Here is a 16,391-nt window from a genome sequence, read left to right on the forward strand (position 1 = left end):
GTATTCTCACTGACCTGGTGGCGTTGCAGGAAATTCAAGTAGTTACCAACCAATAGGTTGTGAGTTCAAATCCTAAGTGATGTATAGTCCCAATTTATTAGCATTCAGTAGCAAAAACATCTTAATTTAATAGTAAAAACACACTAACTTATTGTATATTTACCGTATTTTCACGGCAACCAGTAGCCAGTAGTGTACCGTAAAATTAAATAAATGTTTTAATAGTGCAGTTAACTGTAAGTTACCGCAAAAAAACGGTACCAAAGATTACAGTAAGAGTATTTGTTACCATAAAGTGACTACAGTAGCATTATTGGTACCATAAATCTATTACAGTAACAGTATTGGATACCGTGAAATACAGCACGGTAACATACTGTACCTTTTTTTTATGGTACCTTTTTTTCTTACAGCTGCCAGTACGTTACTGTAAAAACAAAATTATTTTTTTACAGTTTAGCAGCCAACCTGCTTGCACCAATCCAATATTATTACAGTAAAATACTGTGAATCACAAACCCCATCTCCCGTCAATGAATTTAATCAATGAATTTGTTCATTCACTATGAGTACCGTAGCATTTACTTTTGTACAGTATAATAGAGTCAATTTTACCATATTGTACTGTGTTGTCATTACACAGTACATGCTTTGATACTGTATTTAGATTACAGTAGGTGTAAGTTACTGTCAAATTCACGGCAACCCCTTTACAGTATACCCAGGCCACCTAACCCCACCCTGAAGATAATCATGGAGTCTACGTCAGCCCTAAGCTGCTTAAGGAAGTGGGGGAAGAAGCTGGCTGATCTGGTTGGGTGGAAGACACAGTTTAAGCCTCTTTATCCCTACACTGTTCTGCTATATACCTTTAGGCTATGCTATGTGGTAAATGCTCTGTGCTCTCTGCCTGCTGTTTGCTGTCTTGACCTCGACCCTGAAGACTGAAATGAACACCTGTGATACAGGTTCTATTCTTGAAGCGTCACCTCTGCTCTGGAGGTCTGGGATGTCCACTTGAAGGAGATCTACAGGAGGAGATTCCTTTGGAAATCTACATCACGCTCTGTCTTTGGATCTTTACATGACACGTGATGGTGGATGTCTGACATGTTCACAGCTCTGAGATTTTCGAGGCCTGTACCCACGTTTCCGTCGATGTCTTCTGCGCTGGAGGTTTGAAGTGTCCTGGTAGACGTGAAAGCCATCCTAGGATTCTGGCTGAGTTGTATTTAGAGTGTTGTACCCTGCTCTGTGGGAAGGCTGAGGAGGAACCGGGCAACATGCCCACCCTCAACAGACTGGGCAAGCTGTGTAGCTCCAACCGTAGCCACACAGTGGACCGCCTCACCCACATCAAACATAGAAACTCAGTCAAGCGCATGTCCATCATTGAGGATGGGCAAGTGGCTGAGGTGCTCTACCTCATTCCCAAAGTGTACATGCAGCAGCTGCCGTACCTCAACCCTAACGACTATTACCTGAGTGAGAGACTTATCGATCTGGCACCAGGTAGGGCTATGGTATGGGGTAGGAGGAGCCGGCAGGGAAAATCTGTTTTTTCTGTCTGCCTGTCTGTCTGTCTGTCTGTCTGTCGGTCTGTCTGTCTGTCTGTCTACTGGTCTGTCTGTCTTTGTGTCTGCCTGCCAGCCTGCTTGCCTGCCTGTATCTATTAATCTCTTCACTCTTCACTTCATTAGTCACTTTGAACTGGGTATTGTTTTTCAGAGTTATACAACTAGCTCTACATACTTTTTGAGTACTGTTTGATATTAGCATTAAGTGCTGTGGTCCAAGTGCAGCATCAGTCAAAGCTCAGCGTGCTGTTTGTGAGTAGGCGGAATAAAGCAGATTATGAAAGTGAATTGATAAGGTGTTGTAAAGAGATTACTTCATTTTAATTGTGTTGAAAGTCAATAATTATACTACTTCAGGCAGTCCAGCACTGGCCTGTGTGTGTGTGTGTCTGTGTGAGTGCGCGCATGTGTGTGTCTGTGTGCATGTCCACGTGTGTGTGGTGTGTTACGCAATCATATCTTATTGACTCCAAAAAACTGTTATTGCAGAGAAGTCAAAAATGTATTGCTGTCTTCTCGGAATTTATGTAATATAAAACTTATGTGGGGAAAAGGGCCACAGTCTGCCAAGTAAGGAACCAACATGGTGGTTTACATCAGGATTACAGTGTGGATGAGGACTATCCAGACCTTATTCATCCATTGCCTGCACGCCAGGCTGTGAGATATGGTCTGTGTCCCAAATGGCACCCTATTCCCTATATAGTGCACTACTTGAAGTTGATCAGTTGAAAACAATCGATCGTTGGTCCATCCTCAGTGGTGGACAGCGTTTTCTTATGCTAGATATGTACATCTAGCCACAGCAGGGGGGGAAAGTTGCAATGACTTCATTATGACATGGTCAGGTTGTAAACTTGTTGTATAAAGACGTTTTTCAACATCTTTTAGATGGTTGTTAGGTCGTGACATGTCACACTTTAACGTACAGCGTCAGCGGAGTCAGTTTTTTCAACTCTTCTCATTTTTACATTTTAGTCATTTAGCAGACGCACTTATCCAGAGCGACTTACATGAGCAATTAGGGTTAAGTGCCTTGCTCAAGGGCACATCGACAGATTTTTCAACTAGTCGGCTCGGGGAGTAGAACCAGCGACCTTTTGTTTACTGGCACAACGCTCTTAATCACTAAGCTACCTGCCACCCCAATACTATTGGTCCATTACCATGTCAATCAATGCTGAATCGAAACCTAGATCACACCCCGGATTTTGATGCCAACACATTCGCTACAGTCCCATTAGTTTTCATTGCAGCCTCGTTTGAATGCCTCGGTTGCCCACATATGTACGGAACGGAGTTAGCTACCGTTACCTAGCTAGCTGGCTACATGTCTTAAGCTAAAGTGTACAACACCCGTTGAATATGGCCGGTGTCAGTACACATCGTCAAAAAAGCATAATGAAATTGTTGCCAGCAGAGCTGGTTAGGCTGTTTTCATGTTATCCAGAGGTAAACAAATCATTGGCCAGAACGTCAAGTATGCGCTCTGAACGCTCCGAGAGCGAAACGAGATGAGTGGGGCTAAAGCTTAAGAGGGTGTGAATGATGCTGAATGGGTATAGACAAAGAGGTTGTCTATATAATATATAACATTCTTGCTACCAATAGAATGTTATTTATATGGGGGATACAATCTTCCCAGCTCTGCAGATTTTGCTGCGAAGAGACAGAATCATTAGATCATTTGTTTTGGTACTGTCCATTTGTAGCTTGTTTTTGGACACTGGTCCAGGAATGGCTAAAGGATTGCAATATTTACCTGGAGCTAACCCTGCAGATAGCACTACTGGGTGATCTGAAAAGTCATAGTCAATCAATCAATAACATAATAATACTATTAGCAAAAATGTTTATTTTCAATTCACAATCTGTAGAAACAATGAGAATAGAAAGGTTCAGAACTGTTGTAAGACATCACAGTACAGTTGAAATATATATATGGCAAATAGAATTCCTATATGGATGGTGTTAAAAGATAGATGGGAGGTGTTGAATGGAATTGAAGGATGGGACTAATAACAACTAACAACAAACAATAACAAGATAACTAATAATGTAGGCACGCTGTATCCATAATAACTATATGGGTTGTAGGTTGGGAGCTTTTGTGAAGGAGCACAGTTGGAAAGATATGGCATATAGAAGCAAACCGGATGGACATCATGAAAATGATCGGAGAGGTTGAGAGTAGAAGAAGTTCAGGAGAAAGAACAAACAAAATGTAATTATTGTAAAATTGACTGTTTCCATAAAATGTAGATAGTGGGTATGGGCTGAAAGTAGAGGCCTAGGCGTTGTTGTTCACTAGTTTACTCCAAGTGGGGAAAGGGTGGCGGGGTTGGAAAGTAATAAAGGGAAATATATATATTTTTAAAAAGGATATGTATGTATGTATGTAGGTATGTATGTGGGTGTGTATGTGTGTGTGTATGTGTGTATATGTATATGTATATGTGTATGTATGTGTGTATGTGTGTGTATATATATATATATATATATATATATAGTAATAAAGGGTATATATATATAAACATGGGGGATTGGAAGTGATGCAGACAATTACATTGATGGAAGTTACAATCTAATATTAAGCTGATCAACCCCCCCCCCCCCCCCCCCAAAAAAAAAGAAAAGAAAAGAAAAAGAAGAGCTCTTCGCTAGATACCAAAACATTCAAATTCCATTTTCTCAAAAGTGAGTTTACAAGTTTATCAACTTTCAAAGCAGAATTACTTACCCATTGTTCCTAAAATGCAGTGTATGATATACCATTTAGTAGCTCTTATCCAATGTAAAAAATACGATTTCAAATTTTGCTACATAAGACCAAATCCAGGTGGTGAGTCACATATAGTGCACTAAATAGGAAAAAGGATACCATTTGAGACGTACCTCAGATTGAAAGATGTGCATGATAACTAACTCGCTCTTATCACATGGCCATTATCTCTGTTTTGTAATACATTATACTATCAGAAGCCAACCCCCCATCAATGTCCAAAGATAGATAGAGAGCCAATGGCTGCACTTTAATTAAGAGCAGGATTAGAATTAATCCCAGTTTGTGTTGGGTTATTGTAATAATCAGTGGTGGATTTACCATTAGGCAGAAGAGGCAATTACCTCAGGCCTCACATCATCAAGGGACCTCATGAGCTGGGCATAATAAAAAAAAATTATACTAGTAATAATAATTTCTCCGCTCGAGGACCCCCAACCAGTGGCGTGTCCAGAACATTTTGAATGAGGTGGCCAAGGTGGGGCACAGAACCAGTTTAGGGGGCCCATAACATTTTGAACCTTAATCGATGCAAAGTGGATTCATTCAATATGATTATGATGGTTCAACGCATTAAATGCTCCAGTTTAGGTGTGGTACATTTCCCTGTTCAAATAAATCATAAATCAATTCCAAAAGTCTTGTTAGTGTTTGCATTCAAGGTCAGGATTTTATATAAGGATAAAGATATGTTGTTGTTTTTTAACGCAGAAAATCTGGTGTTTATACAGTGGGGAAAAAAGTATTTAGTCAAATCAAATCAAATCAAATCAAATTGTATTGGTCACATGCGCCGAATACAACAGGTGCAGACATTACAGTGAAATGCTTACTTACAGCCCTTAACCAACAGTGCATTTATTTTTAACAAAAAAAAATAAAACAACAACAAAAAACAAAAAAAGTGTTGAGAAAAAATAAGAGCAGAAGTAAAATAAAATAATAGTAGGGAGGCTATATATACAGGGGGGTACCGGTGCAGAGTCATGGGTAGCCATGATTAGCTGTTCAGGAGTCTTATGGCTTGGGGGTAGAAGCTGTTGAGAAGTCTTTTGGACCTAGACTTGGCACTCCGGTACCGCTTGCCGTGCGGTAGCAGAGAGAACAGTCTATGACTAGGGTGGCTGGAGTCTTTGACAATTTTGAGGGCCTTCCTCTGACACCGCCTGGTATAGAGGTCCTGGATGGCAGGAAGCTTGGCCCCAGTGATGTACTGGGCCGTACGCACTACCCTCTGTAGTGCCTTGCGGTCGGAGGCCAAGCAGTTGCCATACCAGGCGGTGATGCAACCAGTCAGGATGCTCTCGATGGTGCAGCTGTATAATTTTTTGAGGATCTGAGGACCCATGCCAAATCTTTTCAGTCTCCTGAGGGGGAATAGGCTTTGTCGTGCCATGAGAATGGGGGCGTGCTCAGTCCTCTTTTTTTTTCACCAATTTCACCAATTCACCAGCCACCAATTGTGCAAGTTCTCCCACTTAAAAAGATGAGAGAGGCCTGTAATTTTCATCATAGGTACACGTCAACTATGACAGACAAAATGAGAAAAATATATCCAGAAAATCACATTGTAGGATTTGTAATGAATTTATTTGCAAATTATGGTGGAAAATAAGTATTTGGTCAATAACAAAAGTTTCTCAATACTTTGTTATATACCCTTTGTTGGCAATGACACAGGTCAAACGTTTTCTGTAAGTCTTCACAAGGTTTTCACACACTGTTGCTGGTATTTTGGCCCATTCCTCCATGCAGATCTCCTCTAGAGCAGTGATGTTTTGGGGCTGTCGCTGGGCAACACGGACTTTCAACTCCCTCCAAAGAATTTCTATGGGGTTGAGATCTGGAGACTGGCTAGGCCACTCCAGGACCTTGAAATGCTTCTTACGAAGCCACTCCTTCGTTGCCCGTGCGGTGTGTTTGGGATCATTGTCATGCTGAAAGACCCAGCCACGTTTCATCTTCAATGCCCTTGCTGATGGAAGGAGGTTTTCACTCAAAATCTCACGATACATGGCCCCATTCATTCTTTCCTTTACACGGATCAGTCGTCCTGGTCCCTTTGCAGAAAAACAGCCCCAAAGCATGATGTTTCCACCCCCATGCTTCACAGTAGGTATGGTGTTCTTTGGATGCAACTCAGCATTCTTTGTCCTCCAAACACGACGAGTTGAGTTTTTACCAAAAAGTTCTATTTTGGTTTCATCTGACCATATGACATTCTCCCAATCCTCTTCTGGATCATCCAAATGCACTCTAGCAAACTTCAGACGGGCCTGGACATGTACTGGCTTAAGCAGGGGGACACGTCTGGCACTGCATGATTTGAGTCCCTGGCGGTGTAGTGTGTTACTGATGGTAAGCATTGTTACTTTGGTCCCAGCTCTCTGCAGGTCATTCACTAGGTCCCCCCGTGTGGTTCTGGGATTTTTGCTCACCGTTCTTGTGGTCATTTTGACCCTGCGGGGTGAGATCTTGCGTGGAGCCCCAGATCGAGGGAGATTATCAGTGGTCTTGTATGTCTTCCATTTCCTAATAATTGCTCCCACAGTTGATTTCTTCAAACCAAGCTGCTTACCTATTGCAGATTCAGTCTTCCCAGCCTGGTGCAGGTCTACAATTTTGTTTCTGGTGTCCTTTGACAGCTCTTTGGTCTTGGCCATAGTGGAGTTTGGAGTGTGACTGTTTGAGGTTGTGGACAGGTGTCTTTTATACTGATAACAAGTTCAAACAGGTGCCATTAATACAGGTATCGAGTGGAGGACAGAGGAGCCTCTTAAAGAAGAAGTTACAGGTCTGTGAGAGCCAGAAATCTTGCTTGTTTGTAGGTGACCAAATACTTATTTTCCACCATAATTTGCAAATAAATTCATAAAAAATCCTACAATGTGATTTTCTGCAAAAAAAATTCTCAATTTGTCTGTCATAGTTGACGTGTACCTATGATGAAAATTACAGGCCTCTCTAATTTTTTTAAGTGGGAGAACTTGCACAATTGGTGGCTGACTAAATTTTTTTTTTCCCCACTGTATGTCAAATGGTTTTGTTATATTTCAGTCTTCTGTGATGTATAAAACTTAAAATTGAATGCATTTCAACTCTATATCTGACATGGTACAGGTGTCGTCTTTTTTTTAAGCCCACACAGTGCATTTGGAAAGTATTCAGACCACTTGACTTTTTCCAAATCTTGTAACAGTGAGGGAAAAAGTATTTGATCCCCTGCTGATTTTGTACGTTTGCCCATTGACAAAGAAATGATCAGTCTATAATTTTGGATGGCGGGGTTGAAAAGTAATAAAGGGTATATATATAAAAAACATGGGGGATTGGGAGTGATGCAGACAATTACATTGATAGAAGATACAATCTATCTGCAATATTAAGCTGATCCATCCCCCCCCCAAAAAAATTATAATAAAATAAATAAAAATAAAACACTAAAAAAAATATATATATAAAAAATTAAATAAAAATAAAAAGGAATGATCAGTCTATAATTTTAATGGTAGGTTTATTTGAACAGTGAGAGACAGAATAACAACAAAAAAATCCAGAAAAACACATGTCAAAAATGTTATAAATTGATTTGCATTTTAATGAGGGAAATAAGTATATATATATATATATATATATATATATATATATATATATATATATATATATATATATACCCTCTCAATCAGAAAGATTTCTGGCTCCCAGGTGTCTTTTATACAGGTAACGAGCTGAGATTAGGAGCACACTCTTAAAGGGATTGCTCCTAATCTCAGCTTGTTACCTGTATAAAAGACACCTGTCCACAGAAGCAATCAATCAATCAGATCCCAAACTCTCCACCATGGCCAAGACCAAAGAGCTCTCCAAGGATGTCAGGGACAAGATTGTAGACCTACACAAGGCTGGAATGGGGTACAAGACCATCGCCAAGCAGCTTGGTGAGAAGGTGACAACAGTTGGTGTGATTATTCGCAAATGGAAGAAACACAAAATAACAGTCAATCTCCCTTGGCCTGGGGCTCCATGCAAGATCTCACCTCGTGGAGTTGCAATGATCATGAGAACGGTGAGGAATCAGCCCAGAACTACACAGGAGGATCTTGTCAATGATCTCAAGGCAGCTGGGACCATAGTCACCAAGAAAGCAATTGGTAACACACTACGCCGTGAAGGACTGAAATCCTGCAGCACCCGCAAGATCCCCCTGCTCAAGAAAGCACATATACAGGCCCGTCTTAAGTTTGCCAATGAACATCTGAATGATTCAGAGGAGAACTGGGTGAAAGTGTTGTGGTCAGATGAGACCAAAATGGAGCTCTTTGGCATCAACTCAACTCACCGTGTTTGGAGGAGGAGGAATGCTGCCTATGACCCCAAGAACACCATCCCCACCGTCAAACATGGAGGTGGAAACATTATGCTTTGGGGGGGGGGGGTTTCTGCTAAGGGGACAGGACAACTTTACCGCATCAAAGGGATGATGGACAGGGCCATGTACCGTCAAATCTTGGGTGAGAACCTCCTTCCCTCAGCCAAGGCATTGAAAATGGGTCGTGGATGGGTATTCCAGCATGACAATGACACAAAACACACGGCCAAGGCAACAAAGGAGTGGCTCAAGAAGTAGAAGTGGCCTTGCCAGTCTCCAGACCTTAATCCCATAGAAAATCTGTGGAGGGAGCTGAAGGTTCAAGTTGCCAAACATCAGCCTCGAAACCTTAATGACTTGGAGAAGATCTGCAAAGAGGAGTGGGACAAAATCCATCCTGAGATGTGTGCAAACCTGGTGGCCAACTACAAGAAACGTCTGACCTCTGTGATTGCCAACAAGGGTTTTGCCACCAAGTACTAAGTCATGTTTTTCAGAGGGGTCAAATACTTATTTCCCTCATTAAAATGCAAATAAATGTATAACATTTTTTACGCGCGTTTTTCTGGATTTTTTGTTGTTATTCTGTCTCTCACTGTTCAAATTAACCTACCATTAAAATTATAGACTGATCATGTCTTTGTCAGTGGGCAAACGTACAAAATCAGCAGGGGATCAAATACTTTTTTCCCTCACTGTACGTTACAGCCTTATTCTAAAATGGATTAAATAAATACAAATCCTCATCAATCTACACATGATACCCCATAATAACAAAGGGAAAACAGGTTTTTAGACATTTTTGCAAATTCATTACTGACAAAAAAAATAAATACCTTATTTACATAAGTAATATTTACATTCAGACCCTTTGCTCTGAGACTCGAAATTGAGCTCAGGTGCATCCTGTTCCCATTGATCATCCTTGAGATGTTTCTACAAATTGATTTGAGTCCACCTGTGGTAAATTCAATTGATTGGACATGATTTGGATAGGCACCCACCTGTCTACATAAGGTCCCACAGTTGACAGTGCATGTCAGAGCTAAAACCAAGCCGTGAGGTCGAAGGAATTGTCCATAGCGCTCCGAGACAGGATTGTGTTGAGGCACAGATCTGGGGAAGGGTACCAAAAAAGTTCTGCAGCATTGAAGGTCCCCAAGAACACAGTGGCCTCCATCATTCTTAAATGGAAGAAGTTTGGAACCATCAAGACCCTTCCTAGAGCTGGCCACCCGGCCAAACTGAGCAATCGGGGGAGAAGGGCCTTGGTCAGGGAAGTGACCAAGAACCCGATGGTCACTCTGACAGCGCTCCTGAGTTCCTCTGTGGAGATAGGAGAACCTTCCAGAAGGACAACCATCTATGCAGCACTCCACCAATCAGGCCTTTATGGTAGAGTGGCCAGAAGAAAACCACTCCTCAGTAAAAGGCACATGACAGCCACTTGGAGTTTGCCAAAAGGCACCTAAAGGACTCTCAGACCATGAGAAATAAGATTCTCTGGTCTGATGAAACCAAGATTGAACACTTTGGCCTGAATGCCAAGCGTCACGTCTGGAGGATACCTGGCACCATCCCTATGGTGAAGTATGGTGGTGTCAGCATAATTCTGTGGGGATGTTTTTCAGAGGCAGGTACTGAGATACTAGTCATGATCGAGGCAAAGATGAACGGAGCGAAGTACAGAGAGATCTTTGATGTAAACCTGCTCCAGAGTGCTCAGGACCTCAGACTGGGGCGAAGGTTCACCTTCCAACAGGACAACGACCCTAAGCACACAGCCAAGACAACCCAGGAGTGGCTTCGGGACAAGTCTCTGAATGTCCTTGAGTGTCCCAGCCAGAGCCCGGACTTGAACTTGATCGAACATCTCTGGAGAGACCTTAAAATAGCTGTGCAGCGATGCTCCCCATCCAACCTGACAGAGCTTGAGAGGATCTGCAGAGAAGAATGGGAGAAACTCCCCAAATACAGGTGTGTCAAGCTTGTAGCATCATACCCAAGAAGACTCGAGGCTGTAATCACTGCCAAATGTGCTTCAACAAAGCATTCTTAACACATTTGCAAAAATGTATAAAAAACAGTTTTTGCTTTGTCATTATGGGGTATTGTGAGTAGACTGATGAGGGAATAAAAAAAAATCAATTTTATAATAAGGCTGTAATGTAACAAAATGTAGAAAAAGTCAAGGGGTCTGAATACTTTCCGAATGCATTGTAAACATGTGTGAGGTGTATATTTTTGTTTCATAGTAGATTTATTTGTTTAAGGCTACCAAGAATCACTCTGTGTGACCCTGATTCAGCCCACTGCGGTAAAATTGAGGAAGTCTTGAGTTTTTGCTCGCCTGAGTTAGAATACCTCATGATAAGCTGCAGACCATACTATTTACCGAGAGTTTTCATCTATATTTTTCTTAACTGTCTATTTACCACCACAAACCATAGCTGACACTAAGAACGCACTCAACGAACTGTATAGGGCCATATCAAACAAGAAACTGCACATTCAGAAGAATAGTTTTTTGTGGCCGGTGATTTTAATGCAGGGAAACTGAAATCCATTTTACCTAATTTTTTACCAGGATTTCACCTGTGCAACTAGAAGCAACAAAACTCTAGATCACCTTCACTCCACACATGGAAACACTTACATAGCTCTCCCTCACCCTCTCTTCGGCAAAACAGACCATAACTCTATCCTCCGGTTTTCTGCTTACAAGCAAAAACTCTAACAGGAAGTACCAATGACACGCTCAATATGGAAGTAGTCCGATGAAGCAGATGCTAAACTACAGGACTGTTTCGCTAGCACAGACTGGAATATGTTTCGGGATTCATCCGATAACATTGAGGAGTATACCAAATCACTCACCGGCTTCATTAATAAGTGCATCGATGACATTGTTCCCACTGTGACTGTATGTATGTATCCAACTAGAAGCCATGGATTAAAGGCAACACCTGCACTGAGATAAAGAGCTGCCTCTTTCAAAGAGTGGGACACTAATCTGAATGCTCATAAGAAATCACCCTACGACCTCAGGCAAGCCATCAAACATGTAAATCGTCAATACAGGACTAAGATCGAATCCTACTACGCTGGCTCCGACGCTCGTCGGATGTGGCAGGGCTTGCAAACTATCACATATTACAAAGAGAAACTCAGCTGCGAGCTTCCCACCGATGCAAGCCTACCAGACTAGCTAAATGCCTTCTATGCTCGCTTCGAGGCAAGCAACACTGAACCATGCATGAGAGCACCATCTGTTCCGGATGACTGTGTGATCTTTAAACAGGTTAACATTCGCAAGGCCGTGGGTCCAGACGGAATACCAGGATGCGTCCTCAGAGCATGTGCTAACCAGCTGGCGAGTGTCTTCACTGACATTTTCAACCTAACCCTGACCCGGTCTGTAATACCAGCTTGTTTCAAGCAGACTACCATAGTTCCCGTGCCCAAGAATGGCAAGGTAACCTGCCTAAATGACCATCGCTCCTTAGCACTCACATCTATAGCCATGAAGTGCTTTGAAAGGCTGGTCATGGCTCACATCAGCACCATCATCCCAGACACCCCGAACCCACTCCAATTCCCATACTGCCCCAACAGATTCACAGATGACGCAATCTCCAATGCACTCCACACTACCCTCACCCACCTGGATAAAATTAATACCTATAAAACAATGCTGTTCATTGACTACAGCTCAGCATTCAACACCATAGTCCCCTCCAAGCTCAGGACCCTGGGACTGAATACCTCCCTCTGTAACTGGATCCTGTACTTCCTGACAGGCCGCCCCCAGGTGGTGAGGGTAGGCAAAAACACATCCGCCACGCTGACCATCAACACGGGGGCCCCTCTGGGGTATGTGCTTAGTCCCCTCCCGTACTCCCTGTTCACCCACAACTGCGTGGCTGCACACGACTCCAACACCATCATCAAGTTTGCTGACGACACGGCGGGGGTAGGACTGATCACCGACGGCGATGACAGTCTATAGGGAGGAGGTCAGAGACCTGGCAGTGCGGTGGCAGGACAACAACCTCTCCCTCAATGACAGCAAGACAAAGTAGCTGATCATGGACTACAGGAAACAGAGGGCCGTACATGCCCCCATCCACGTCGATGGGGCTGTAGTGGAACGGGTCGAGTTCCTCATTATCCACATCACTAAGGAATTAACATTACCGACACACACCCACACAGTTGTGAAAGGGGCTCTCTTCCTCCTCAGGAGGCTGAAAAGTTTTGGCACGGGCCCTCAGATCCTCAAATAGTTCTACAGCTGCACCATTGAGAGAATTTTGACTGGCTGCTTCACTGCTTGGCACGGCAACTGCAAGGCACCCGACCGCAAGGCGCTACAGACGGTGGTGAGTATGGCCCAGTACATCACTGGGGCTGAGCTACATTATCTGCCATCCAGGACCTCTTTACCAGGCGGTGTCAGATCCGACTAAGCCCAAAGCAGATGGGATGGTGTACCGCTGCAGAATGCTGTGGTAGCCATGCTGGTAAGTGTGCCTTGAATTCTAAAGAAATCACAGACAGTGTCACCAGCAAAGCACCCCCACAACATAACACCTCCTCCTCCATGCTTTACGGTCGGAAATACACATGTCGAGATCATCCGTTCACCCACAGCGTGTCTCACAAAGACACAGCGGTGTGTCTATTACTTGAACTCCGTGAAGCATTTATTTTTGGCTGCAATTTCTGAGGCTGGTAATTCTAATGAACTTATCCTGTTCAGCAGAGGGGTCTTCCATTCCTGTGGCGGTCCTTCCATTCGTGTGGCGGTCCTCATGAGAGCCAGTTTCATCTTAACGCTTGATGGTTTTTGCAACTGCACTTGAAGAAACTTTAAAAGTTCTTGAAATGTTCCGTATTGACTGACCTTCATGTCTTAAAGTAATAATGGAATGTTGTTTTTCTTTGCTTATTTGAGCTGTTCTTGCCATGATATGGACTTGGTCTTTTACCAAATAGGGCTATCTTCTTTTTACCCCCCTACCTTGTCACAACACAACTGATTGGCTCAAACGCATTAAGAAGGAAAGAAATTCCACAAATTAACTTTTAACAAGGCACACCTGTTAATTGAAATACATTCCAGGTGACTACCTCATGAAGCTGGTTGAGAGAATGCCAAGAGTGTGCAAAGCTGTCATAAAGGCAAAGGGTGGCTACTTGAAGAATCTCAAATATAAAATATATTTTGATTTGTTTAACACTTTTTTGGTTACTACATGATTCCATATGTGTTATTTCATAGTTTTGATGTCTTCACTATTATTCTACAATGTAGAAAATAGTAAAAATAAAGGAAACCCTTGAATGAGTAGGTGTTCTAAAACTTTTGACCGGTAGTGTATATGTGAAAATATATGTACTCACTGCTCAGAAACGTTAATCATTACTTTCCATACATCATGTTTATGTACAATATACTGTACATTGACTATAACCTCTTTTGTATTACTCCTCACTGCTGGTCTCTGTCCCCCTTCAGGCAAACAGCTGACATCAGTCCTTTGTGTGCCCTAGTAGAAATACAGATGTAGGATCTTAATTTCAGCTAGTTTGCTACAGTAGTAAAATAATCCGGCAGCAACAGGAACTGTGAATTTTTATGTGGATTATAATTCATGGACATTTATGGATGGGATGATACGTTTTTCATTAGGGCAAATCAAATCTGAAAAACCAAAGTGGAAATGACAAACTTTAGAAGCCTTTTAAAAACTCAAACTACAAGTTTGCATTTCCTGCATATCAGGAACATGTTCAGCAACAAAAGAGTGATCAAATTAAGATCCTAGATCTGTACATGGGTGTCTGGATGGAAGTAACGCACCACTGCATGGGGAATTGTGTGTTTTGTCAACTGGTTAGGGTGTTGGCTGTCGTTCATAGGCTGACAACCTAACAAGACTCATGTCTCCCCCAGGAGTCCTTAGTCCTATGTTGTCTAGTTTGAGACTGGAATCAATAGCTGTGGTTTTACTGTAGTTGTCTGTGTAAAGCTTAGAACACAACAAGAGAGATAAAAAGAGACAGACCAATAGATTATTTGAGAGACAGGATGGCAACATGATAGAGGTACTGGGACTTGAACACAGACACAACAGAGTGTGTGTCTGTATTTGTGTATTTATGGACACGTGGGGTTTCTGTATGTGTATAACAGCTGTGTGTGTGTGTGTGTGTGTGTGTGTGTGTGTGTGTCTGTGTTTAATGTAACGTATAGGGGGATGTTTCGGGGGTCCAGAGTATGTTTGTAACACGGCAGCAGCTGCCATCTCCTAGACACTGCAATGAGGTGAGGGCTGGCAGCAGGGGGATGACCAAGGGGAGGTGGGGAAAATGGAGTGTGAGGGGGAGGAGAGGTGGAGAGGAGAGGAGAGGGAGTGGAAGAAAATAGCCTGGCAGGAGGCATACCCCATGCTGCCGAATTGTTTTGTGGAGAAGAGCTTTTCTCCTGCATCTTTCACCTCTCTCTAGCTTGCATAGTTAATTCTTCACTCTAAGGATACACCATCTGCCTGGACATCTTTTATACATATCAACCCTCATTTTCTGGTCAGTTTTACCTCAATACCAATGGTCATGGTCAAGGAAAAAGGTAATTGAATTGTATGTGTGTGTGTGTGTCTGTGAGATTTGTTTTGATTGTCAGCTTTTCTGCCCACAGTCTGATGTGCAGTGTGTGTTTATGTGGCTCTGTCCTGGTTTTAGTGTTACATTGTAGATGTATTGCTGATGTAAGTTGCGGACCAGTATTAGTGATGCAAACACATTTTTGTAAGGATTGTTCTTTGAGGGAGCATACTAAAGCATAACCAATTCACACAGGATAGAAGATCCCTTTTAGTTATCAAGGCGTTATCTGCAGTGTAGCGCAGACACACATGCAAACATACAGTTCCTTATGCTGAAATATTACATTGATATTTGGGTCTGACTGCGTTTTTGGCAGTATTTCACTACATGTAAATATGAAAATATGGCTTGATGGCCAGTTTCAGTGGTGAGTTTGAGATGAGGTAATGTACATTTGTGTACAGAGGGAAAGTGGAGCACTAGTGTAGGGATCCACACGGCGCAGAGCAGCCCTTGTCAGACACGCACTCAGTCTGCAGCCGTAACCATGGTAACCAACTCAAAGGTACACTCCATTATTGTCTGCCGTGGCCTCATTCATAGTGAGGTTTTTCTTACTAAAATCAGTCCATGTCCAACCATAATATGTATCGAGTGTGAAATATCTGTGTGTGTGTCTGTGTCTGTGCATCCGTGCGTGCGTGTGCCTGCTTGTATATAAATGAAGAGGGTGACTGTGTATGTGTGTGCGCGCAAGCGTGTGTGTGTCAGTGGCAGACAGACAGACATACAGACAGACAGACAGACAGACAGACAGACAGACAGGCAGACATATCACATGATATGGCCTATCTGAGACCCACTGAGCTTTGGTGTCTGAGCTGAATGTGTGACACATGGAATACGGAGCTAAACAATGACTACACTCTCAGAGAGATTGTGCTTGTGGGTGGATTTCCCTCCCTATTAAGCTAATAATACTCTAGAAGTACTTGGCAAATTACAAGGTATGTGACGTACACCCGAGGAGACAGATCTACTTACCTTGAGT

The 16,391-nt window shown here is 42.6% G+C and overlaps 1 protein-coding gene across 1 annotated transcript in view; it reads left to right on the top strand.

The window, feature by feature from the left end:
- Window positions 1-1,382: 1,382 nt before the first annotated feature.
- Window positions 1,383-16,391, top strand: part of ablim1a (actin binding LIM protein 1a) — a gene marked incomplete at both ends in the record, with an annotated part of 86,475 nt that continues 71,466 nt past the window's right edge. The window contains one exon of the mRNA XM_084153068.1: window positions 1,383-1,512. Within this exon, the coding sequence (XP_084009194.1) occupies window positions 1,383-1,512 (130 nt within the window). The remainder of the gene's footprint in view (window positions 1,513-16,391) is intronic.

This window comes from Coregonus lavaretus (genome assembly GCF_964263955.1).
Source record: "Coregonus lavaretus genome assembly, chromosome: 36".
In the NCBI taxonomy this organism is placed as follows: domain Eukaryota; kingdom Metazoa; phylum Chordata; class Actinopteri; order Salmoniformes; family Salmonidae; genus Coregonus; species Coregonus lavaretus.